Here is a 26,954-nt window from a genome sequence, read left to right as displayed (position 1 = left end):
AGATGGATAGATGATAGATAGATAGATGATAGATAGATAGATGATAGATGGATAGATAGATAGATGATAGATGATTGATAGATAGATTGATGATAGATAGATAGATAGATTGATGATCGATAGAAAGATAGATGATAGATGGATGATAGATAGATAGACGATAGATAGATGATAGATGGATGATAGATAGATAGATGATAGATAGATAGATAGATGATAGATGGATAGATCGATAGATAGATAGATGGATGATAGATAGAAAGATGGATGATAGATAGATAGATGATAGATAGATGATAGATAGATAGATAGATAGATGATAGATAGATGGATAAACAGATGGATAGATAGATAGATGGATGAAAGATAGAAAGATGATAGATAGATAGATAGATGGATGATAGATAGATAGATGGATGATAGAGACAGATGATAGATGATAGATAGATAGATGATAGATGGATGATAGATGATAGATAGATGATAGATAGATAGATAGATGATAGATAGACAGATGATAGATGGATAGATAGAAAGATGGATGATAGATGATAGATGGATAGATAGATAGATGATAGATAGATAGATGATTGATAGATAGATTGATGATAGATAGATAGATAGAAGGATGATAGATAGATAGATAGATTGATGATAGATAGATGATAGATGGATGATAGATAGATAGATGATAGATAGATAGATAGATGATAGATGGATAGATAGATAGATAGATGGATGATAGATAGATAGATGATAGATAGATATAGACAGATAGATAGATAGATAGATGATAGATAGATGGATAAACAGATGGATAGATAGATAGATGGATGAAAGATAGATAGATGATAGATAGATGATAGATAGATAGATAGATGATAGATGGATAGATAGATGATAGATAGATAGAAAGATGATAGATAGATGATAGATAGATAGATGGATAGACAGATGGATAGATAGATAGATGATAGATAGATGGATAGACAGATGGATAGATAGATAGATGGATGAAAGATAGATGGATGATAGATAGATAGATGATAGATGGATGATAGATAGTTAGATGATAGATAGATGGATGATAAATAGATGGATGGATGATAGATAGATAGATGATAGATAGATAGATGGATGATAAATAGATGGATGATAGATAGATAGATAGATGGATGATAAATAGATGGATGGATGATCGATAGATAGATGGATGATAGAGACAGATGATAGATGATAGATAGATAGATGATAGATGGATGATAGATGATAGATAGATGATAGATAGATAGATAGATGATAGATAGACAGATGATAGATGGATAGATAGAAAGATGGATGATAGATGATAGATGGATAGATAGATAGATGATAGATAGATAGATGATTGATAGATAGATTGATGATAGATAGATAGATAGAAGGATGATAGATAGATAGATAGATTGATGATAGATAGATGATAGATGGATGATAGATAGATAGATGATAGATAGATAGATAGATGATAGATGGATAGATAGATAGATAGATGGATGATAGATAGATAGATGATAGATAGATATAGACAGATAGATAGATAGATAGATGATAGATAGATGGATAAACAGATGGATAGATAGATAGATGGATGAAAGATAGATAGATGATAGATAGATGATAGATAGATAGATAGATGATAGATGGATAGATAGATGATAGATAGATAGAAAGATGATAGATAGATGATAGATAGATAGATGGATAGACAGATGGATAGATAGATAGATGATAGATAGATGGATAGACAGATGGATAGATAGATAGATGGATGAAAGATAGATGGATGATAGATAGATAGATGATAGATGGATGATAGATAGTTAGATGATAGATAGATGGATGATAAATAGATGGATGGATGATAGATAGATAGATGATAGATAGATAGATGGATGATAAATAGATGGATGATAGATAGATAGATAGATGGATGATAAATAGATGGATGGATGATCGATAGATAGATAGATAGATAGATAGATGGATGATAGATAGATAGATGGATGATAGATAGACAGATGATAGATAGATGATAGATAGATGGATAGACTGATGGATAGATAGATAGATGGATGAAAGATGGATGGATGATAGATAGAAAGATAGATAGATGCATGATAGATAGATAGATGGATGATAGATAGATAGATGATAGATGGATAGATAGATGGAAAGATAGATAGATGGATAGATGGATGATAGATAGATGATAGATAGATAAATGATAGATGGATGATAGATGGATGATAGATAGATGATAGATAGATGGATAGACAGATGGATAGATAGATAGATGATAGATAGATGATAGATAGATGGATGAAAGACAGATAGATGATAGATAGATAGATGATAGATGGATGAAAGATAGTTAGATGATAGATAGATAGATAGATAGATGGATGATAGATAGATGGATGATAGATACAGATGATAGATGATAGATAGATAGATAGATAGATAGATAGATAGATAGATAGATGGATGATAGATGATAGATAGATAGATGATAGATAGATAGATGATTGATAGATAGATTGATGATAGATAGATAGAAGGTTCATAGATAGATAGATAGATAGATGATAGATGGATGATAGATAGATGATAGATAGATGATAGATGGATGATAGATAGATAGATGATAGATAGATAGATAGATGATAGATGGATAGATAGATGATAGATAGATAGATGATAGATAGATTGATGATAGATAGATAGATAGATAGATGGATGATAAATAGCTGGATGGATGATAGATAGATAGATAGACAGATGGATGATAGATAGATAGATGGATGATAGATACAGATGATAGATGATAGATAGATAGATAGATAGATAGATAGATAGATAGATGGATGATAGATAGATAGATAGATAGATGATAGATAGATAGATGATAGATAGATAGATGATAGATGGATAGATAGATAGAAAGATAGATGATAGATGATAGATAGATAGATGATAGATAGATAGATTGATGATAGATAGATAGAAGGATGATAGATAGATAGATAGATAGATGATAGATGGATGATAGATAGATAGATAGATAGATGATAGATAGATGATAGATGGATAGATAGATAGATGATAGATAGATAGATGATAGATAGATGATAGATGGATAGATAGATAGATAGATGATAGATAGATAGATAGATGATAGATGGATGATAGATAGATAGATGATAGATGGATAGATAGATGATAGATAGATGATAGATAGAAAGATAGATGATAGATAGATGATAGATAGATAGATGATAGATGGATAGATAGATGGATAGATGATAGATAGATAGATAGATAGATGATAGATAGATGATAGATGGATAGATAGATAGAAAGATGGATGATAGATGATAGATGGATAGATAGATAGATAGATGATTGATAGATAGATTGATGATAGATAGATAGATAGATAGAAGGATGATAGATAGATAGATAGATAGATTGATGATAGATAGAAAGATAGATAGATAGATAGATGGATGATAGATAGATAGATGGATGATAGATGGATAGATAGATGATAGATAGATGATGGATGGATGATAGATAGATGATAGATAGATAGATAGATGATAGATGGATAGATAGATAGATAGATGATAGATGGATAGATAGATAGATAGATAGATGGATGATAGATAGATAGATGACAGATAGATAGATGATAGATAGATGATAGATAGATGATAGATAGATGATAGATAGATAGATAGATGATAGATAGATGGATAAACAGATGGATAGATAGATAGATGGATGAAAGATAGATAGATGATAGATAGATAGATCGATGATAGATGGATAGATCGATGATAGATGGATATATAGATGATAGATAGATAGATAGATAGATAGATAGATAGATGATAGATAGATAGATGGATAGACAGATGGATAGATAGATAGATGATAGATCAATGATAGATAGATAGATGGATAGACAGATGGATAGATAGATAGATGGATGAAAGATAGATAGATGATAGATAGATAGATAGATAGATGATAGATGGATAGATAGATAGATGATAGATCAATAGATGATAGATAGATAGATGGATGATAGATAGATAATAGATACATGGATGATAGATAGATGGATGGATAGATAAATAGATAGATACATGGATGGATAGATAGATAGATAGATGGATGATAGATTGATAGATGGATAGATAGATAGACAGATGGATGGATAGATAGAGGGATAGATAGATGGATAGATAGATAGATGGATGATAGATAGATAGAGAGATGATGGATGGATAGATAGATGATAGATGGATAGATAGATGATAGATAGACAGATGATAGATAGATGATAGATAGATGATAGATGATAGATAGATAGATGATAGATAGATAGATGATAGATAGATGATAGATAGATAGATGATAGATAGATAGATGATAGACAGATGGATAGATAGATGACAGATAGATGATAGATAGATTGATGGATAGACAGATGGATAGATAGATAGATGGATGAAAGATAGATAGATGATAGATAGATAGATAGATAGATAGATAGATAGATAGATAGATAGATAGATGATAGATGGATAGATAGATAGATGATAGATCAATAGATGATTGATAGATAGATGGATGATAGATAGATAGATGGATGATAGATAGATAGATAGATGATAGATGATAGATGGATAGATGATAGATGATAGATAGATAGATGATAGATAGATAGATGATAGATGGATAGATGATAGATGATAGATAGATAGATGATAGATAGATAGATAGATAGATAATAGATACATGGATGATAGATAGATGGATGGATAGATAAATAGATAGATACATGGATGGATAGATAGATAGATAGATGGATGATCGATTGATAGATGGATAGATAGATAGACAGATGGATAGATAGATAGAGGGATAGATAGATAGATAGATGGATGATAGATAGATAGATGATAGATAGATGATAGATGGATGATAGATAGATGATAGACAGATGGATAGATAGATGACAAATAGATGATAGATAGATTGATGGATAGACAGATGGATAGATAGATAGATGGATGAAAGATAGATAGATGATAGATAGATAGATAGATAGATAGATAGATGATAGATGGATAGATAGATAGATGATAGATCAATAGATGATAGATAGATAGATGGATGATAGATCGATAGATGGATGATAGATAGATAGATAGATGATAGATGATAGATGGATAGATGATAGATGGATTATAGATAGATAGATGATAGATAGATAGATGATAGATGGATAGATGATAGATGATAGATAGATAGATGATAGATAGATAGATGATAGATAGATAGATAATAGATACATGGATGATAGATAGATGGATGGATGGATGATAGATTGATAGATGGATAGATAGATAGACAGATGGATAGATAGAGGGATAGATAGATGGATGATAGATAGATAGATGATAGATAGATGATAGATAGATAGATGATAGATAGATGATAGATAGATGATAGATGGATGATAGATAGATGATAGATAGATGATAGATAGATGATAGATAGATGAATAGATAGATAGATGATAGATAGATAGATAGATAGATGATAGATAGATAGATGATAGATGATAGATAGATGATAGATGATAGATAGATGATAGATAGATAGATGATAGATAGATGATAGATGGATGATAGATAGATGATAGATAGATGATAGATAGATAGATGATAGATAGATGATAGATAGATGATTGATTGATAGATAGATGATAGATAGATGATAGATGATTGATTGATAGATGATGATAGATGATAGATAGATAGATGATAGATAGATGATAGATAGATGGATAGAAATATCTGCTATTGAAATGGTTGTCATGGTGATATGATGGGCCAGCAGCAGCCTGCAGGGACAGGTCATATGACCATGCACAGGAAGTCAGTGAACACAGTGTGACAGAATCATGTCAGGTGACATGAGTGCACGTGACTGTGACTCCTGCTGTCTACCAGACCAGTATCACTGCGGTAGATTCTGATTCTGGACAAACTCACACTCAATAAGACCACTCACAAACAAATGAATGTGTGTGTGTGTGTGTGTGTCATCAGAGGTCATCTCCTCTCCCACAATGTACCTGTGATGTTTGACTACTTTGGCAGAGGACTGAGAGTTGACGAGAGTCAATGTTCAATTTCTTCAACACCGCCTCCATTTGTTACTATAAAGACACGTCTGATACAAATGTAGACTGTACACAAGGACACTTCCAAACCACCGGTGGGCTCTCTGTCTGTTTGTGTGTGTGTGTGTGTGTGTGTGTGTCTCTCTGTGTCTCTCTCTCTGTCTGTCTCTCTCTGTCTCCCTCTCTCTCCTTCTCTCTGTCTGTCTCTCTCTGTCTCCCTCTCTCTGAGATGGCGGAATGTGTGTGGAACTGAGAGTGAAATGTTTGTAGCGTGAATGAGGTTTTGTGAGAAACTTCCCTTCACTTCTTCGTTGATGTGTATTTGTTTGTCTTTTGTTGGTTGTGAACAATGTGAAGTTAGGTGTGTGTGTGTGTGTGTGTGTGTGTGTGTGTGTGTGTGTGTGTGTGTGTGTGTGTGTGTGTGTACTAGCTTAGCACCATGCCAGTGTCTGGGGCTGCAGCAGCTGAGTTTGAGTGTTTAACTCGCCATCATGCCATCAAGCTGGTGCCTTCAAGGCCGTGCAGTGTGGAGGAGGCCAACCTGGCTGCATGTGAAGTGGTGGGCTATGCATCCGTTAAGTCAGCCTCTAGAATGAATGGGGCCATTGTTATGTTTTTGGATGCTACGGTTAAGGTGAGCGAGGTGGTGGAGAAAGGTGTGGTTATACAGGACACTTCACTCCTGTTCTCTCTCGTTAGCCCAGCCGCTAAAGCGATCATTTCTAATGCCCCACCGTTTATGAAAAATGAGAGCCTGGTGGGAGAACTGTCCCGATTTGGCCAGATCGTTTCACAGATTAGGATGGTGTCACTTGAGTGTAAATCAGAAAAGCTGAAGCATGTAGTATGTCATCGTAGATGAGTGGAAGGATCCTAAGAGATCCTACTCGTGATCTCAACCTGTCTTTTTCATCGAAAGCCGATGGCTATAGCTATATGGTTTTTGCTACGTCAGAAACAATGAAATGTTTTGGCTGTGGAGCGGAGGGTAATTTGATCCGCTCCTGTCCAGAGAGGAGTGGGGAGAAGCAGCCGGTTGCTGCTACCGTCGCAGCCCTCGGCGGAAAGCCGCCCCGGGCTGGGGAACCACCGCGAGTGGCTTGGTCCGGGGCTGCTGCTGGCTGCGGATCTGGAGCCTTTTCGGTCGCAGGAGGTGGGAGACCCGGGGCCCCCCCTCTTGTGTTCAGTGGTGGAAGCGAGTGAGAAGGTTCAGGAACATGGCGATGGGGATGAGGCTGGTGTGTCAGGTCATAATGGAATGAATGAAAATACTGAAGGTGTAAACAGTGAGCAGGTGATGGCACAGATCGATGTAGCGTGTGGGGTCTTAGATGAAGAAATGCTGAGCGATGATATAAAGATTTCACGGAACAGGAAGAATGTAGGGTCAGGAGGGAACAGTAGCACTGAAGTGTGCAGAACAAACAGAGGAGCGAAGCTCAGCCAGGATGGTGACAGTGACTTTGTCCTCTCGCAGGAGTCGCAGTCTCTACCCTGCAATTGAAATAAAACGCTTCTTAGAACAGACCAAAGGGCAGAGGCTTGTTGCAGTGGAGGAGGATTTTCCTGATTTAAAACTGTTGGTGAAGTCTGCTAAACCTCTCACCAGGAAAACTGGGAATGCAGAGGATATGCATTCCCGGAGCACCCTGTGGGGGGTACTCCGGGAGTATGGGGTGGATGGCCCCTTACAAAGGGCCATTTGGTCATTCTACCGGAGGAGTGAGAGTCTGGTCCGCGTGGCCGGTAGTAGGTCGGACTTGTTCCCAGTGAGGGTTGGACTCCGCCAAGGCTGCCCTTTGTCACCGGTTCTGTTCATAACTTTTATAGACAGAATTTCTAGGCGCAGCCAGGTGGTGGAGGGGGTCGAGTTTGGTGGTGGGAGGATGTCGTCTCTGCTGTTTGCGGATGATGTAGTCCTCTTAGCGCCATCGGGCCACGACCTCCAGCTCTTGTTGGGACAGTTTGCAGCCGAATGTGAAGCGGCTGGGATGAGAATCAGCACCTCCAAGTCTGAGGCCATGGTCCTCAGCTGGAAAAGGGTGGTTTGCCCACTACGGGTCGGGGGGGGAGGTCTTACCTCAGGTGGAGGAGTTTCAGTATCTCGGGGTCTTGTTCACGAGTGAGGGTAAGATGGAGCGGGAGATTGACAGGCGGACTGGGGCGGCATCCACAGTGTTGAGGGTGCTAAACCAGTCTGTTTGTGTTGAAGAGGGAGCTTAGCCAGAAGGAGAGGCTCTCGATTTACTGGTCAATCTACGTTCCAACCCTCAGACTTACTGTGTGCCTGGCAGGCTCATAAGTGACAATGTTAACTTAATTCGTGAAGCTCTGGCTGTTTCCAGTGAATTGGACATTGAAACTGGTCTGATTTCAATGGACCAGGAAAAGGTGTTTGACCAGGTTGAATACCAGTACCTTTGGCGGACTTTAGTTTGGTTTCAAACCTGGTTTCAATTCCATGATCAAGGTTCTCTATAGTGACCTTGTGAGTGTTCTGAAAATTAATGGCGGGCTGAGTGCACCCTTTAATATTGAGAGGGGGGTGAGGCAGGGCTGCGCTCTCTCTGGTATGCTGTACTCCCTCGAGCCTCAGCCTCACCAGCTGAGACAGAAACTAACAGATGTGTATTTCCCCAGTTGTTCTGTGTCTTTTAAAATGTGGGTTTACGCTGATGATCTCATCGTACTTGTAAACTCTCAAACAGATACTGATGTTTTAACTGACACTGTTAATTTATTTGGTTTTATTTCTTCTGCTAAGGTGAACCGGGGAAAAGCGAGGCTGTGACGGTGGGGGAGAGGCTAGGGGTTCAGCTCACCCTGTCTGCTGGGCTCACCTGGAGAGGAAGTGGGTTGAGGTACCCGGGGGTCTTCCTGGGGGATGAGATCACTATAAAGAAGAACTGGGACAATGTTCTTGAAACAGTAAAAGGCCGGCTTAATAAGTGGAGGTAGCTCATCCCTAAAATGTCCTACAGAGGCAGGGTTCTTATTGCCAATAATCTGATCTCGTCCTCCCTGTGGCATAGGTTGGCTTGCATGGATCCTCCAACTCCTCTCCTCTCTCAGATACAACAGATTTTCGTTGATTTTATTTGGGACAGGATGCATTGGGTTCCACAGAGTGTCCTTTTCCTTCCGAAAGAGGAGGGAAGGCAGGGCCTGGTTCACTTAGCAAGTAGAGGTGCTGCTTTTCGTTTGCAGTTTATTCAAAGATTGTTGAATGGACCAAAGGACACTGTGTGGATGCTAGCCTGATGCATCCTGAGGTGCTTAAACAGCCACGGTATGAATTTTAATTTGTTTTTAATGGACAGCACTCAGCTCAACAGGTCATCTCTTCCTAGTTTTTGTAAAAGTGTGTTCATTGTATGGAATCTGGCTGAAAAGGTGAGACAAAAACAGGCAGATTCTCTGCACTGGTTGCTGCAAGAACCAGTCCTCCACGGGACAATCCTGGACTGTCAGGCTGGATGGGCCCCTCTCTGGCTTCTTTGTTCCAGACTGCAGGGGTCACTATTCGGGGCCAGGTGATCGAGTTGGCTGGGCCCCAGCTGCAAGATTCTGCTGGTTTTGCCTCCAGATTTGGATTGAGGTCCAGCAGAGTTGCGAAGCGAATTCTGGATCACTGGAAAGAAAAACTGAGTGAACATGAGCTCCTGATGTTGGACAGCTTCTCCTCTGGTGAAACCACGGCCAACACACAGGACACCTTCCCCCTCATCCAACTGACCTTAGACCTGAAGGACTGCGCAAGTCCTTACCTGGACCCCTGCCCTCAGGCCTCTTTGCAGGAGGCCTCAGGAAAGACCTTTTCCCGTTTGATGGTAAAGACACTGAACAGGAACAAGTTGAGTGGACACATTGATACCCCCTGGAGGAGTCATCTTGATCTGGGGGGGTCAAGACCAGCCTGGAGGTCACTGTATAAACCAGCACTGATGAAAAGACATGGAGATTTTCAGTGGAGGATCCTCCATGGAGCTGTGGCGGTGAACTCGTTTATCTCTGCGATAAATGAAGATGTGGTGGACAAATGTCCATTTTGCTCAGAGAGAGAAAGAGACTGAGTTCCACTGTTTCACTGGGTGTCATCGACTGTCTGCACTGTTTCTGTTCTTACAAAGTGTTTTTACTGCTTTCGCAGAGGTTTTTACAAAAGGGGTTTTATTTGTGCTTTCAGTTACACTCGACAGAAGAAGGAGAAGAGCCAGCTTTTGAAATTTGTGTTAGGCCAGGCTAAGATGGCAGTGTATGTGATTAGAAAGAGGAGGGTGGAGGGTGGAGGGGGGAGAGACCATCTCTCCTGTTCCTGTGTGGCTGGAGCTCATCAGGTCCAGGATCCGGCTGGATTTGAGCTTTTACAAGATGGCAGGAGATCTGGGCTCTTTTGAGAATGTGTGGTGTTACCAAAATGTCAAGTGGAGGATGAAGACCTGTTGTATGGGAATGTGTTGAAGGTATAGTGTGTATGAGTGTAGATGTGTTTGTGCATATATGTATGTATGTGTATAGGTCATGTTTGTGTACATGTGCACATGTAAGTTATGTGCATATTTGTATGTACAGTATGTATTTATTTATGTGAAGTTGTTTAAGAGCGGCAATTAAAGTTGGTTTGAAAAATCAAATCAAAATCTGTCTGTCTCTCTCTCTGTCTGTCTCTCTCTCTCTGTCTGTCTCTCTCTGTCTCTCTCTCTCTGAGCGGATGGTGAGAGTGTCAGGGTGAGTGTGTCGGAGAGTGTTTGTCGGATGTGTGAGTGTTTCAAACCCTTTTTGTTCTTTTTTCTGCCCTGGTTGTTGGTTGATGCATTTCTGAATCACATCTCTCTGATAGGTTTTGTTACTTTGGTTTGGTTGTTTGTTACTTCCTGTTTGTTTGCTGGCGGCTGCCGCCGCGGCCTGTCAGTTTGACATGGCCAGCGTGGTCAGCGCGGTGTCTCTGGCTTGGAGAAACTCTCCCGCAGACACGCCACCAAGCTTTCCCCCCCTTTGGGTGTGTCTATGGAGGAGTGTGGCCTGGCTGTTGGTGAGGTGGTGGGTTATGGAAGTGTGAATCCACCTCCAGGATCAAAGGGGCTGTGGTGCTTCTCTTAGACAGCACCGAGAAAGCCAGTCAGCTGGTGGAGAGCGGTGTGGTGATCCAGGGGACGCTTTCTCTCGTTAACCCTGTAAAGAAGGTGATTGTTTCCAATGTGCCCCCTTTCCTGAGAAACGAGCTGCTGGAGGAATTAGCCCGACACGGTCAGATCGTGTCCCCCATGAAGCTGATTCCTCTCGGCTGTAAGTGTCCGCTGCTTAAACATGTCGTGTCTTTTAGGAGGCAAGTGTCAATGGTTCTTAGTGGGAATAAGGATGAGCTCAACCCAGCTCTCCGTTTTCGGATTGATGGTTTAAATTACACAATTCACCTGATCCATTCCTCTCCCAAAAAAGCCGGAGAATGGCAGGCGGCAGAGCAGTGTCAGAACTGACAGCCGGCCTGCAGCGCCGATCGAGGCGTCGAGTGGGGTGCCGATCGAAGCACACACTGCACAGATTTGGACGGATAACGCACACAGCACCATACACAATACACACAGGGCTTCACAGAATGACACAGAGGTTTCACCACCAGACAAACACACAGCTACACACTAGCAGAGCCCAGGGACAAGGCCCTGATGAAGGGGATGGTTGGACAGACAGCCACCAGGGTGGCTGAGTCTGTGTCGGATGGAGAGGAGGAGGAATGTGTGATGGTTGTAGATCTGTTTACACTTGCTGGGAAGAGGAAAACTCCAGAATCCACAGTTAATAGTAAAAAAATGAATAAAGTATCTAAGGGTGACCCACAATGTTCCTCCTCTTAGTCAGAGGAGAACACCCAGGACACACTCAGCTCACAGATGAACACACAGGATGATTCCGACTCTGAGGACATGCAGGTTGAGGCACATGGTGGTTACTCCTTCTCCAGGATCCGCTCCTCTCTCAAGAGCACTAAAGGGATGAGGGCCGTCAAGGTGAACGACTTTTTTCCTGACCTTCAGTTGTTTCACGACTCCACCAAGTTTTTTTCTAAGAAAGTCAGGAGACCTGGGGCAGCCGACCTTTACTGACCCAGAAGTTTACCGTCTGAAGGAACTGTTGGTGAAGGTGCGGGCCCACATCGATAAAGTTGAATAGGCTGAATATGAGTTCTCTCCTTCCTTCCTTCTTGTTGTTCACACAAAGCTCCATCATGTGTGACATCAGGCTCAGCTCTTTAAAAATAATTGTGCGAGGAGAGACGTAAAGAGAGACTCTCTCTTCTCTCTGATCCAGTCGAAGAAGCTAAATGTGGTTTTTCTTCAGGAGACCCCCAGTTCTCCTGATAATGAGTCAGACTGGAGGAGGGAGTGGGGTGGAGAGCTGTTTCTCAGCCACGGGAGCAGTAGCAGTGGGGCGTTGGAGTTATCTTCTCCCCAGATTTCCTACCCGTTTCCTGCTCTGCGGAGGAAGTCATTCCAGGCCGGATGGACGGCTCTGTTTGAACTGACTGAAATCTTGGAGCTTCGTGAGGTTTGGAGACGTTTCTATCCTGGTCAGCAGCAGTTCACCTGGGCTCACAGCAGAGAGAACTCTCTGTCCCTGGCCAGACTGGATAGAGTCTACTGTTTTAAACATCACGTCAATGTTTTTAAAAGTGTTTCAATCAGTCCGGTGGGTTTTTCTGACCACTCTCTGGTGCACCATGTGGTGTTTATTAAGGATGTTAAATGTAGGAGTTCATACTGGCACTTTAACACCTCTTTGTTATCAGATAACAGGTTTAAAAATGCTGTTGTGTTGTTCTGGATTCATTTCAGAGAAACCAAGTCTGAGTACAGCTCGTTACAGCAGTGGTGGGATGTGGGCAAGGCTCAGATCAAGCAGCTTTGCCTGCAGTACACTCTCAATGCCACAAAGGCCATGACCAGGTCTATGAGAGATCTGGAGAGAGAAATGGTGGAGCTCCAACAGCTAGCAGACTCCACAGGAGACCGAGAACATATTAAAGTTCTCAAAAGTAAAAAATCAGCACTGTGTGACCTGCTGGGTATATCTGCTCAGGGCGCGTTGGTCCACTCACGTTTTCAGCACATCGTTGAGATGGATGCTCCCTCTCACTTTTTCTTTGGTTTGGAGAAAAGCAATGGACAGAGGCGAATGATGCACTCCCTGCGGTCTGACACCGGACAGCTGCTGCACGATTCTGTTGGGATCCGCCAGCGTGCAGTGAGCTTTTACAGAGAGCTCTACAAGACTGAGTTCCAGGAGGACTCTGAGATGGCCACGTCCTTCTTTGAGGGTCTGCCTCAGGTCCGTGAAGAAGATAATGCAGGGCTGGAGGCCCCGCTGTCTGCTCAGGAGCTGCTGGCGGCCCTGCAGGGCCTGAAGAAGAAGGGTCGGGAAGATGGCGGGGATAGACGGTCTCCCTGCTGATTTTTATAAAATTTTCTGGTCTGTGCAGGGAGAGGATCTGCTGTGTGTCCTCAGGGACAGTCTGAGTAAGGGGGAGTTACCTCTGAGCTGCAGGCGAGCTGTGCGATTATGAACTGTTGTCTAAGGTGTTCGCCATGAGGCTGAAGAAAGTGATGGAGCAGGTCATCCATGTGGACCAGACCTACTGCGTACCCAGCAGGTTGATAACTGACAACATCGCTTTAATTCGGGATGCTTTGGACCTCTCTGGTTCTTTGGGCTGTGAGTTTGGTCTGATTTCTCTAGACCAAGAAAAGGCTTTTGACCGGGTTGAACACCAGTACTTGTAGCAAGTGCTTCAGGCTTTTGGGTTCAGCTCTGGACTTATAGCCAAGATCCAGGTCTTGTACCATAATTGAGAGTGTACTGAAGGTTAATGGTGGTTTAAGTGCTCCTTTCAGAGTTCAGAGGGGGGTCAGACAGGGCTGCTCGCTGTCAGGGATGTTATATTCCCTGGCCACAGAGCCGCTCCTGCACAGACTAAGGTCAAAATTGTCTGGTTTCCTTTTTCCTGGTTTGAACAAACCTCTGTTTCTCTCTGCTTATGCTGATGATTTGACTGTTTTTGTTTAAAAAACAGGATGATGTAAATGTTCTTCATCAGACTGTCAAAAGCTTTGGTCAACTCCCCTCAGCTAAAGTCAACTGGCTGAAAAGTGAGGCTTTGGCTGTGGGTGCTGGGCTGAGCAGGAAGCTGGTGTTACCTGGAGGCCTGGTCTGGAGGAGGGGAGGGATGAAGTATCTTAGGGTTTTTCTGGGAGACGAGTCCTTCCTCTCTAAAAACTGGGAGAACGCTCTGGAAAAGGTCCAGGCCAGGTTCAACAGATGGAGATGGATTCATCCAAAACTGTCGTTTAAAGGCGCATCCTTGTCATAAACAACCTTGTGTCCTCCATGTTGTGGCATCGGCTGGTGTGTGTGGACCCTCCTCCAAACCAAAGCGGTCATGATGGATTTTTTTCTGGGACCGCCTACACTGGGTCCCGCAGAGCATTCTGTTTCTGCCTAAGGACGAAGGGGGCCAGGGGCTAGTACATTTGACGAGCAGAGGAGCTGCCTTCAGGCTCCAGTTCATTCAAAGACTGCTCTCTGGACCTTTGGACCTGGTCTGGAGACCTGTGGCTCGAGCCATTTTGGAGCGCTGGAGCGGACTGGGACTTGCAGAGTCACTGTTTTTAATGGATTTGAGTGGTTTTAAGCTGGACTTTCTGCCATGTTTCTATCGTGGACTTTTTAAGGTGTGGAGTTTGTTTCACAAAGACAGACGGACTCATTCGGACTCTCTTTTCTGGCTTCAGAGGGAGCCGGTGGTCTATGGGACTCGCCTCAAGTGTGAGACAGGACCATCCTTGCTTCAGGGACTGTGTGAGGCCAGGATTGTTATGCTGGGCCAGGTGCTGGACTTGTGTGGCCCCTCTCTGGATTGTCCTGTAGGTCTTGCCTCCCGTATTGGGGTCAAGTCTGTCCGGACCATCAGCCGCCTGCTAGGGGGCTGGAAACAGCAGCTGACAGACCCTGAGAGGGCGTCACTATGAAGGACTGAAACCAGCCAGTGACTGTGACCCTTTTCCTGATGTGGGACTGTTTCCTGTGTTTGATCATGTTGATGATTTATTGTTGAAAGTGAACCCTGAGTGCACACTGAGCTCTATGACAGGTAAGACCATGTGCTGTGTTTTGGTGAAAGTGCTGAATCAGCGTAAACTGGCGGGTCGGGCTGACACTCCTTGGAGAGCTCACTTGGCTCTCACACAGGCTCAGAGGCCTGAGTGGCGAGCACTGTATAAACCACCATTAACCAGGAGGGTCGGGGGCTTCCAGTGGCGGCTCCTGCATGGGGTGCTGGCTGTGAACGCCTTGGTCTCTCTTATGAGCCCGAATGTTCAGCCTGCTTGTCCCTTCTGAGCAGAGAGAGACGGTGTGTCACTGTTTCTTGGAGTGTGCTGGTCTCTGCTCTCTTTCATCTGGTAACTCGGATTTTTTCCATGTTTGGTGAGACAGTCCCTCACCAGGTGTTTATTCTGTGTTTCAGGTACAGCAAGAAAAAGAAATCTGAATGTCAGGTGTTCAATTTTGTCGCTGGTCAAGCCAAAATGGCCGTTTACATCAGCAGGAGAAACAGACTGGAGAGTTCTGTGGACACTGACGCCACCGATTTTCTGTCAGATGTTGAAAGTCAGACTCAGGACTGATTTTAACTTCTGCTAACAACAGAGGAGTTTAAGGACACGCGGTGTGTTGGGAATGTGCTGTGTTCAGTGGAGGGCAGTGAGCTACTCTTAAAATTCTGAGTTTAGCTGGGATTTTCATTTGTGTTGAAAAGACTTTTGTCTGGGTTTTTGGTTGGACATGTGTTGAGTAATTAAAAGTGGTTTGAAAATCAAAAAATCTCTCTGTCTCTCTCTCTGTCTGTCTATGTCTCTGTCTCTCTCTCTACATCTGACCTTCTCAATGTCACTGAATGTCACATCTGAGCATCCACGTTATACAACCAGCCATTGTGAAAGCGAGTGCCCCCCCCCCATACGCTCCTGATGAGTGCTGCCATGGCAACAGAGTGCAGCATCTCTCCTTTAGCGCCATGGGAATACCAGCACACCCCCCAATCATCTGATTACCATCTGCTTGGTCTGACCTTTGACCTCTACCTTCTCAACTACACATGACCTTTGAGATGACCCTCTTTTCATCTAATGATGACATCAGAGAGGCATGCAAGCATCCATCAGTGCCCTGACATTTCTGACTGCAAATTCATTGTCAGGTTCATGACATTGAACTTACTGACCTTTTTTCACCTCTCCAGTCCTCACTACCAGGAGTCTTCAGCTCACTGAGGGGGTTCTCCCTCCTCCATCACTTCTTAGTGACTCCAGAATGCAGGAAGAACCAGCCACGTAGATTTAGCTTGAAGCTAACAGAGACTGATGCTAACAGCTAAACTGTCCAGAAACATCTGGTCACTACCTCTCCAGGTGGTCTGGTGTAGTCCAGGTCTCCTTGATCCAGACGGAGGATCAAGGCCCACTTACTCCCCTGGTCATGTTGATTTGACATAAACACAAACCAACTAGAACACTTGAGTTTTCAGTCTCATGACCAATTAGTTCCCTGGCGCTCATTCACTGGGTTTCTGCAGATAAATATCATCCTGGTCCACACTGGGACTGACAGGTGAACTCAGACCATGAACAAACTGTTGTCACAGAGAAGGCAACTCACCACAGTAACCAGATGGCGGGCGGACACGGCGGTGTGCTCCATTTGCACCTCATGCTCTGGCTGAGCCCACAAGCCGAGGGTATGCTGAGCGGTGGGCTCCTGCAGAAACCCAGAGTCCATGAGTGCAGCAGGCATCATTTTGGCCAGGCGGTGACGGTGATGGTGATGAAGTTGTGGGTGGTGGGACGGGGTTTGCACATCGTGCTGCTGGTTCAGGTCTCGCTGTAGGGGCACAGGCGAAGGGAGGTGGCGAGGATTGAAGAAACGCAGCTGGCGGTCTCCGGAGGTCGACTCTGAGGATGAGAAGAGGGTTGGATTTTAATAAAAAATGAACAAATTAATTGACCGAGTATAATTTGCTTATTGTGTTGCACACCTGTTTCTTCACAAAGCTCCTCCCTTTTTACCTTGAAGCACAGCAAATTTGGATGTCTCTATCAATGTTTGAATTTGATGAATCTCGATGGTGCCACTTCAGGAGCAACAGCCCACCATAGAAGAAGGTCCATTCCAAAGGGAAGCTTGCTGCCTCACGGCAACGCAGACATCTTCCGTGACGAGTGATGTTGCTAAGCTTGTCAGCGAGGGGCTTCACACAAACTATTTCTTCTTTTGTTTCAAGGGTATTAAAAGGGTACATTTGTTTCTTGTTAACATACCAGACCATATATATATATATATGTGTGTGTGTGTGTGTGTGTGTGTGTGTGTATGTGTGTGTATGTAATGATACTCAGACTGGACCTCGTTTTATTCTTGAATCTCTTGTTCAGAAACACTGAGGAGGAGATCCCAGCAGCCCTGGCGGAGAGGAAACCCGGCCAGCCGACGAAGATGTGAAGTGCATCATTGATTCACAGTCTTTATTTATCTGGAGAGCAAAACACCCCTGAGGGAGGTAGTTTCCCCAGTGGCGGCCTGGAAAATGTGGACATGAGTCGGATGTGCTGATGAGGCTCTTCAGGCAGAGGTTCAGGTTTGCTACTCATCCCCTTCCACTCATTTATTCTTTTATTTTTAGACTGCAACCAGTAATTGTTTTCAATTAAGTGCACAATGACCAGTCAATTTTTTTTATTTATTTTATTTGTATGAAGCAAATTAAAGCAAATGCAAATTAAAATCTTACTGCTATTCAAATTTCTCATTTCTCGCAACTATACATTGCCTGATTTGAAATTCAAAACAAATCACAGTGGTTGTATGGGTCCATGGTGTGTTTCTGTTACAGTGACCTTTGGCCATAAAAATTATTATAGTTGACAATTGTGATGGCAGCCCGGTGGAGCAGTGGTCCTCCCTGTGGCCCCCAGCAAGAAGGTTGTGGGTGGAGCAGTGGTCCTCACTGTGGCCCCCATCAAGAAGGTTGTGGGTGGAGCCCCGGCTGCAGCACAGGGTCTTTCTGGGTGAGTCTCCATGTTCTCCCTGTTCCTGCTGGGTTCTCTCTGGTACTCCAGCTTCCTCCACAGTCCAAAGACATCAAGAGGGACCAGGTTAATCCAGACTCTAAATTGACCGTAGGCGTGGCTGGGAGAGCCAATGGTTGTCTGTCTCTATGTGTTGGCCCTGCCATGGACTGGTGACCTGTCCAGGGGGAAGGCTGCTGGGATAGGCTCCACCCCCACCACCCTCAAAAGGAGAAGAGGGGGAACATGGAGGGATGGAGGGATGGATGATGGAGGGATGGATGGACATTTGTGCCAAATTTAGAGAAATTCCTTTAAGATGTTCCAAAAAAATCCCCTAAAAGAAAAATGCGTGCCACAAAATCAAGCCGAAGCAGGCCTGAAGAGTATTTTGAAGTACTGTTGACACAAGAAAAGTAGCAAAACTCAAATGTCCAACTTTTTACTTTGGTGCCAGTCAAATGGGAAGTGAGCTGATGTTGGACTGACAGAGACAAAGACGGTGTGTGTGTGTGTGTGTGTGTGTGTGTGTGTGTGTGGGAGGGAGTCCGTCTCCCCACAGGGTTGTAGGATCAGCCCTCCCCAGCTCCACCTGTGATTGGCTGGCAGCCCTCGGAAGCCAGCAGAAGCTGACAACTCCATCCAATCAAAGCTCAGCTCTGCTCAGGGTCATACATAGCAACCAAGACGCTGTTGCTAGGGAGAACAGAAGCCAGGGAGAGTTACTGTGTCAGCCCCTCAACCGCTGCACCGCTCTGTTTATCAGAATCAAATCTGACACAGCAGCACGAACACCAACTTATTTAAAAAAAAAGTCATATGAATCTAGCTAAAATGCTATTTAAAAAAATATGTTGGCTCAAATTTTCATGCACTTGTTTTTAAGGTTTCTTGCAAATTTACACACTTTATTTTTATCATACACATGAAAAAGGAATTTGTTGAGAATACATGTGAATCAGCAAAAAAGAAAATAAAAAATTACGTTTTCCAAGAACAGCAAATTAAATGTCTATTCAAGCAAAGGTAGACAATCACTTGCATAATTACTTACAATTGCTTAAGAAAGATGCCAAAATGTACTAATTGACAAAATAGTAAAGAAAAAAAGAGGATTTCAGAAGAGTGATGCTGCATCAGATCTTTTATACTTAAATGGTTGTGAAAAACATCTGAACCCAAAATAGATCTTGATGTAGAAGATTGCAGGGATGAGGTGTGTTTGTCATCCAACAGGAAGTGGTCAACTCCTGGTTCCTCCACCAACAGGAAGTGGTCAACTCCTGGTTCCTCCACCAACAGGAAGTGGTCAACTCCTGGTTCCTCCACCAACAGGAAGTGGTCATCTCCTTGTTCCTCCCAGCAGCCAATAGGATTGCTCCGTGTGATTGTGGTGATTGAATCAGTAAATCAGCTCTGGTGAACAAAAGTTGATGATCTTCCAGGTTCAGTTCATCAAGATCATCTTCACTAATGAACCCTCTGATGATGCTGGAAGCCTGGATGCTACGGTTAGCAGTGCTAAGCTAACAATAGCCTATGAGGGAGCTACACCAGGGTCACATGACTTCAAGGTCACCACCACTAAGCTTCAGGCTTCTTCTGTTTCCTCTGATGACCTTTAATGACCTCCATGACCTCTGTAGGCTCCTCTATACTCTTGTTAGCAACCCAGGTTTTTAAGACTCCACCACTCCAACATCCACCAGTCTGGTGTTTACTGGTGGATCTGATGTAGAACTGAACCTCCACCATCCACCAGTCTGGTGTTTACTGGTGGATCTGATGTAGAACTGAACCTCCAACATCCACCACTCTGGTGTTTACTGGTGGATCTGATGTAGAACTGAACCTCCACCATCCACCAGTCTGGTGTTTACTGGTGGATCTGATGTAGAACTGAAACCCAACATCCAGCGGTCTGGTGTTTACTGGTGGATCTGACGCGAGAGTTGGACCTGCAAATATTTTCAGCTGCTAGGAAACAAACACCTGATTTCAGGTCTCCCACCTGGAGTTTAGGGAACCAGACGGTCTTCTAGGAGAACTAATTTATGGGCTTTTGGACTGATTCCTGTGCTACTCTATTAGTTATGAACTTATATTTAGAGTTTCTTGATAGAAGTGACAGTGACAACTTGGAAACCTGCACCTTCACTTCTGTTTCCATCTTTACCTTGACTTTGCAACAAAATCCATACAGCAAGAAATTCCAATATTTTGTGTCACAAGACCGAGATCTCAGTCTCTACTCAGATCACAAACCATTGTAAAATTGTATGATGAAACCTGCGATACTGACATCCTAGCTGAGGTCTGATGGTCGTGTCACTACTCTGGTTGACTCCCATGGCTCTCATGACACATGTTAGCAAGTCAGCGACCAGCTGGTACCCCCTTGGAACTGAGCCGCCATCATGACGTCACTGATGAGGGTCAGACAGAAGGGTGAATATTCACTCACTCAGTCATCCACTTTGACCTGAGCACCATCAGGCTGTTGTGACAGCTGAAGGTAAAGTCATCCAAGACTAAAGCTAATCAGTGTAAAACCACCACACACTACTATTTTGATGGTGCTACTATTCTCTGATGTTGAGCACTGGTGTAATTACCAACCATGGCAGCAGAGGTCTCTGTTGTTGCAAAAGCTACTTTTGTGTCTTTACAATGTCCACATCCGTTTCCTTCTGGCATGTTTTATTTGTGGCCTCTGCTAGGCAACATCAACTTGGAGCAGCAGCGTTAGATTCAAAGACTTGTGTCCTCGAAGATGAACTTATACTCTCCAGTTCACCTCTGGAGGGCAATACCCGGTATACCTGCGCTGAATGTTTCAGAGGCAAGTACATTGATGGTCTTACTGGTCAGCGAGGATGGATGATATCCACCAAAATCCATACGTGGAATCCAGCCGTTGGTTAAGCTGACACGCAGTAAATTTTGTTTCCTACACAAATGTGTTGTTTTGGCTGCAGCCATGGTGGTTCCTCATTAGCAGCTCAGCTTCCACGTTAAAGATGGCAGTGGAGCCTATGGAGCACGTGCAGAACTGCAGACCAGTGTTGGGCCAACTCACGTGTAAGACATGCAAATCAACCCCATCAGTATCATCAACCCCATCAGTATCATCAACCCCATCAGTATCATCATCAACCCCATCAGTATCATCAACTCCATCAGTATCATCAACCCAATCAGTATCATCAAATCCATCAGAATCAAACTCCATCAGTATCAACCCCATCAGTATCAACTCCATCAGTATCATCAACCCAAGCAGTATCATCAAATCCATCAGAATCAAACTCCATCAGTATCATCAACTCCATCAGTATCAAACTCCAACAGTATCATCAACCCCAACAGTATCAAACTCCATCAGTGTCATCAACTCCATCAGTATCTCACCCCAACAATATCATCAATCCCATCAGTATCATCTACTCCATCAGTATCAAACTCCAACAGTATCATCAACCCCAACAGTATCATCAACTCCATTAGTATCAAACTCCAACAGTATCATCAACTCCATCAGTATAAACTAGATCAGTATCAAACTCCAACAGTATCATCAACGCCAACAGTATCATCAACACCTACAGTATCCTCAACTCCAACAGTATCATCAACTCCATCAGAATCAAACTCCAACAGTATCATCAACTCCATGAGTATCATCAACTCCATCAGTATCAAACTCCAACAGTATCATCAACTCCATCAGTATTAAACCCCAAAAGTATCATCAACCCCAACAGTATCATCAACTCCATCAGTATCAAACTCCAACAGTATCATCAATTCCATCAGTATCATCAACTCCATCAGTATTAAACCCCAAAAGTATCATCAACCCCATCAGTGTCATCAACTCCATCAGTATCAAACTCCAACAGTATCATCAACCCCAACAGTATCATCAGCTCCATCAGTATCATCAAGCCCAACAGTATCATCAACCCCAACAGTATCATCAGCTCCATCAGTATCATCAAGCCCAACAGTATCATCAACCCCAACAGTATCAAACTCCAACAGTATCATCAAGCCCAACAGTATCATCAACCCCAACAGTATCATCAACTCCATCAGTATCATCAACCCCATCAGTATCATCAGCCCCAACAGTATCATCAACTACATCACTATCAAACTCCAACGGTATCATCAACCCCAACAGTATCATCAACTACATCAATATCAAACTCCAACAGTGTCATCAACCCCGTCAGTATCATCAACTCCATTAGTATCAAATTCCAACAGTATCATCAACTACATCAATATCAAACTCCAACAGTGTCATCAACCCCATCAGTATCATCAACCCCTAAATTATCATCAACTCCATCAGTATCATCAACCCCAACAGTATCAACAACCCCATTAGTATCATCAACTCCAACACGATCATCAACCCCAAAAGTATCATCAACCCCATCAGTATCATCAACTCCATCAGTATCATCAAGCCCTACAGTTTCATCAACCCCCTCAGTATCATCAAGCCCAACAGTTTCATCAACCCCAACAGTATCATCAGCTCCATCAGTATCATCAAGCCCAACAGTATCATCAACCCCAACAGTATCATCAGCTCCAACAGTATCATCAACCCCAACAGTATCATCAGCTCCATCAGTATCATCAAGCCCAACAGTATCATCAACCCCAACAGTATCATCAGCTCCATCACTATCATCAAGCCCAACAGTATCATCAACCCCAACAGTATCAAACTCCAACAGTATCATCAAGCCCAACAGTATCATCAACCCCAACAGTATCATCAACTCCATCAGTATCATCAACCCCATCAGTATCATCAGCCCCAACAGTATCATCAACTACATCACTATCAAACTCCAACGGTATCATCAACCCCAACAGTATCATCAACTACATCAATATCAAACTCCAACAGTGTCATCAACCCCGTCAGTATCATCAACTCCATTAGTATCAAATACCAACAGTATCATCAACTACATCAATATCAAACTCCAACAGTGTCATCAACCCCATCAGTATCATCAACCCCTAAAGTATCATCAACTCCATCAGTATCATCAACCCCAACAGTATCAACAACCCCATTAGTATCATCAACTCCAACACGATCATCAACCCCATCAGTATCATCAACTCCATCAGTATCAAACTCCAACACGATCATCAACCCCAACAGTATCATCAACTCCATCAGTGTCATCAAGCCCTACAGTTTCATCAACCCCCTCAGTATCATCAAGCCCAACAGTTTCATCAACCCCCTCAGTATCATCAACTCCAAGAGTATCATCAACCTCAACAGTACCATCAACTCCAACAGTGTCATCAACCCCGTCAGTATCATCAACTCCAACAGTATCATCAACCCCGTCAGTATCATCAACCCCAACAGTTTCATCAACCTCAACAGTACCATCAACTCCAACAGCATCATCAACCCTAACAGCATCATCAACCCCAACAGCATCATCAAGCCCGTCAGTATCATCAACCTCAACAGTTTCATCAACCCCAACAGTATAAAATTCCAACAGTATCATGACCTCACCCCCATGACCTTAGTCAAACGAATGAGTAACATTAAGTTTCGGTCCTGTAAACACGTTGCTCCATATTTTTCCCATGAAAACACAAAATTATTCAAATGTGATTTTAGACAAGGAAACTGATCCAAAAGACATGACTAAGGCCTTGAGGCACACAGTTCAGGATTTCACCATGAATGCTGGCAGTGGTTGGTGCCTGCCTCGGAACCCAGCTGGACTCCGGTGTCCCGGCAGCACTGCAGGACCAACCAAATCTGCTTCTACATTTCCAGCTGCTGAAGATTCCATCAACTCAGACTATTAAATTTACATCAGTAGTTGTAGTGTTCACCTGCAGAATGAGCCCACACATCTCACCTGTAAGCAGCAGCAGGGTCCACATCGGAATCAGAGCCAGAACCACGGAGAGGAGTCCTCCTCTTCCTCCTCTGCGGCGCATCCTTCCTCGTCAGTGCTCAACGGAAGTAAATCTGCTCCGGCTGCTTCTCGGTCAAATAACACCGATGCATCAGCCGCTGTAGCCACCGGCCACTGCGACGCTTCTTCCCCGCCCTGCGCCGTCCAAAAGCGGCCTGGCTGACTGAGGGACAGCCGCTGCGCAGCAGACGGAGCACTGCGCGGAGGGATTTTCATCAGAAGCGGCGAGAAAAGGCGCAGGTGCACGCCGATGAGGAGGAGGGCAGATAAAGAGGAAGGCGCCAGTGACGTCACAGTTCGCAAGTCACAAGGAGTCGCAATTCGCGATTTAAGGTTCGTTATTAATGAGCGGGTGACGAGGCAGGCCGCGACCAACGGCTCTGATTCCACGCTCGGGTTCGAGTCTAACGCTCGACAACCGTCTTCGCTCTGGCGGAACGATCGAATTCTCTTTTACCTTCACCGTTCTCACATGAAGGGAGTCCCGAAGGGGTCACAGGGTTAAAAACACATATGGAAGAAGGCCCATGAAAAAATGTGAACACACACTCACAGCACACCAGAACACACACACTTACAGCACACCACAACACACACACTCACAGCACACCACAACACACACACTCACAGCACACCACAACACACACACTCACAGCACACCAGAACACACACGCTTACAGCACACCACAACACACACACTCACAGCACACCACAACACACACGCTTACAGCACACCACAACACACACACTCACAGCACACCACAACACACACGCTCACAACACAACACACACGCTCACAGCACACCACAACACACACGCTCACAGCACACCACCACACACACACTCACGACACACCACATGCACACAACACACACACATACTAACTCACAACACAACACACGCTCACTCACAACACATCACACTCACTCACAAAACACCACACACACGTTCACTCACCCACAACACACCACACTCACTCACAACAAACCACACACGCTCACTCACAACACACCACACTCACAACACACCAGATGCACACAACACACACACACACTCACTCACAACACACCACACTCACTCATAACACACCACAACACATACTCACTCACAACACACCACACACACGCTCACTCACAACACACACACACTAACTCACACCACACACACGCTCACTCACAACACACCCACACTCACTCACAACACACCACACACACACTCACTCACAACACAACACACCACAACACACGCTCACTCACAACACACACACATATTCACTCACAACACAACACACGCTCACTCACAACACACAACACTTCACTCACAACACACCACACACACGCTCTCTCACAACACAACACACACTCACCCACACCACACACACGCTCACTCACAACACAACACACACTCACCCACACACACGCTCACTCACCACGTTCACAACACTCACTCTCAGAACACACACTCACTCACAACACAACACACACACGTTCACTCACAACACACCACACTCACTCACACCACACTCACTCACTCTCAGAACACACACTCACTCACAACACAACACACGCTCACTCACAACACACCACACTCACTCACAACACACCACAACACACACACTCACTCACACCAAACACACTCACTCACAACACAACACACGCTCACTCACAACACACCACACTCACTCACAACACACACTCACACACTAACTAACAACACACCACACGCACACAACACACCACACTCACTCACAACAAACCACACACGCTCACTCACAACACGCCACACACACTCACTCACAACACACCACACTCACTCACAACACACCACACACACGCTCACTCACAACACACACATTCACTCACAACACACCACACACACGCTCACTCACAACACACACTCACACACTAACTAACAACACACCACATGCACACAACACACACACATACTCACAACACACCACACGCACACAACACACCACACACACGTTCACTCACAACACACCACACACATTCACTCACCATATTCACAACACTCACTCACACACTAACTAACAACACACCACATGCACACAACACACACACATACTCACTCACAACACACCACACACACACAACAAACCACACACACGCTAACTAACAACACACCACATGCACACAACACACACACATACTAACTCACAACACAACACACGCTCACTCACAACACATCACACTCACTCACAACACACTACATGCACACTCACTCACAACAAACTACACACGCTCACTCACAACACACCACATGCACACAACACACCGCACTCACTCACAACACACACACACTCACTCACAACACACCACACACGCTCACTCACAACACACCACACTCACAACACAACACACACACACACTCACTCACAACACGCCACACACACTCACTCACAACACACCACACGCACACAACAAACCACACACACGCTAACTAACAACACACCACATGCACACAACACACACACATACTAACTCACAACACAACACACGCTCACTCACAACACATCACACTCACTCACAACACACTACATGCACACTCACTCACAACAAACTACACACGCTCACTCACAACACACCACACGCACAC

At 43.8% G+C, this 26,954-nt stretch overlaps 1 protein-coding gene across 1 annotated transcript in view; it reads right to left on the bottom strand.

Annotated features, from left to right (window-relative positions):
- ptprr (protein tyrosine phosphatase receptor type R) overlaps nucleotides 1-24,848 on the bottom strand; it is a 55,347-nt gene extending 30,499 nt beyond the window's left edge. Inside the window, exons 1-2 of the mRNA XM_086201442.1 lie at nucleotides 24,279-24,848; nucleotides 16,952-17,244 (exon numbers count right to left, since the gene is read on the bottom strand). Coding sequence (XP_086057568.1) covers nucleotides 16,952-17,244; nucleotides 24,279-24,360 — 375 coding nt within the window. The 5' untranslated portion in view covers nucleotides 24,361-24,848. The remainder of the gene's footprint in view (nucleotides 1-16,951; nucleotides 17,245-24,278) is intronic.
- Between the last annotated feature and the right edge of the window lie 2,106 nt (nucleotides 24,849-26,954).

The sequence above is a fragment of the Aulostomus chinensis genome, chromosome 4 (genome assembly GCF_037954235.1).
Source record: "Aulostomus chinensis isolate RoL2024-O1b breed Wild chromosome 4, RoL_Achi_v1.0, whole genome shotgun sequence".
NCBI lineage: Eukaryota > Metazoa > Chordata > Actinopteri > Syngnathiformes > Aulostomidae > Aulostomus > Aulostomus chinensis.
The sequence above is the reverse complement of the archived record's forward strand: the minus strand, read 5'-3'. Positions and strand labels throughout refer to the sequence as shown.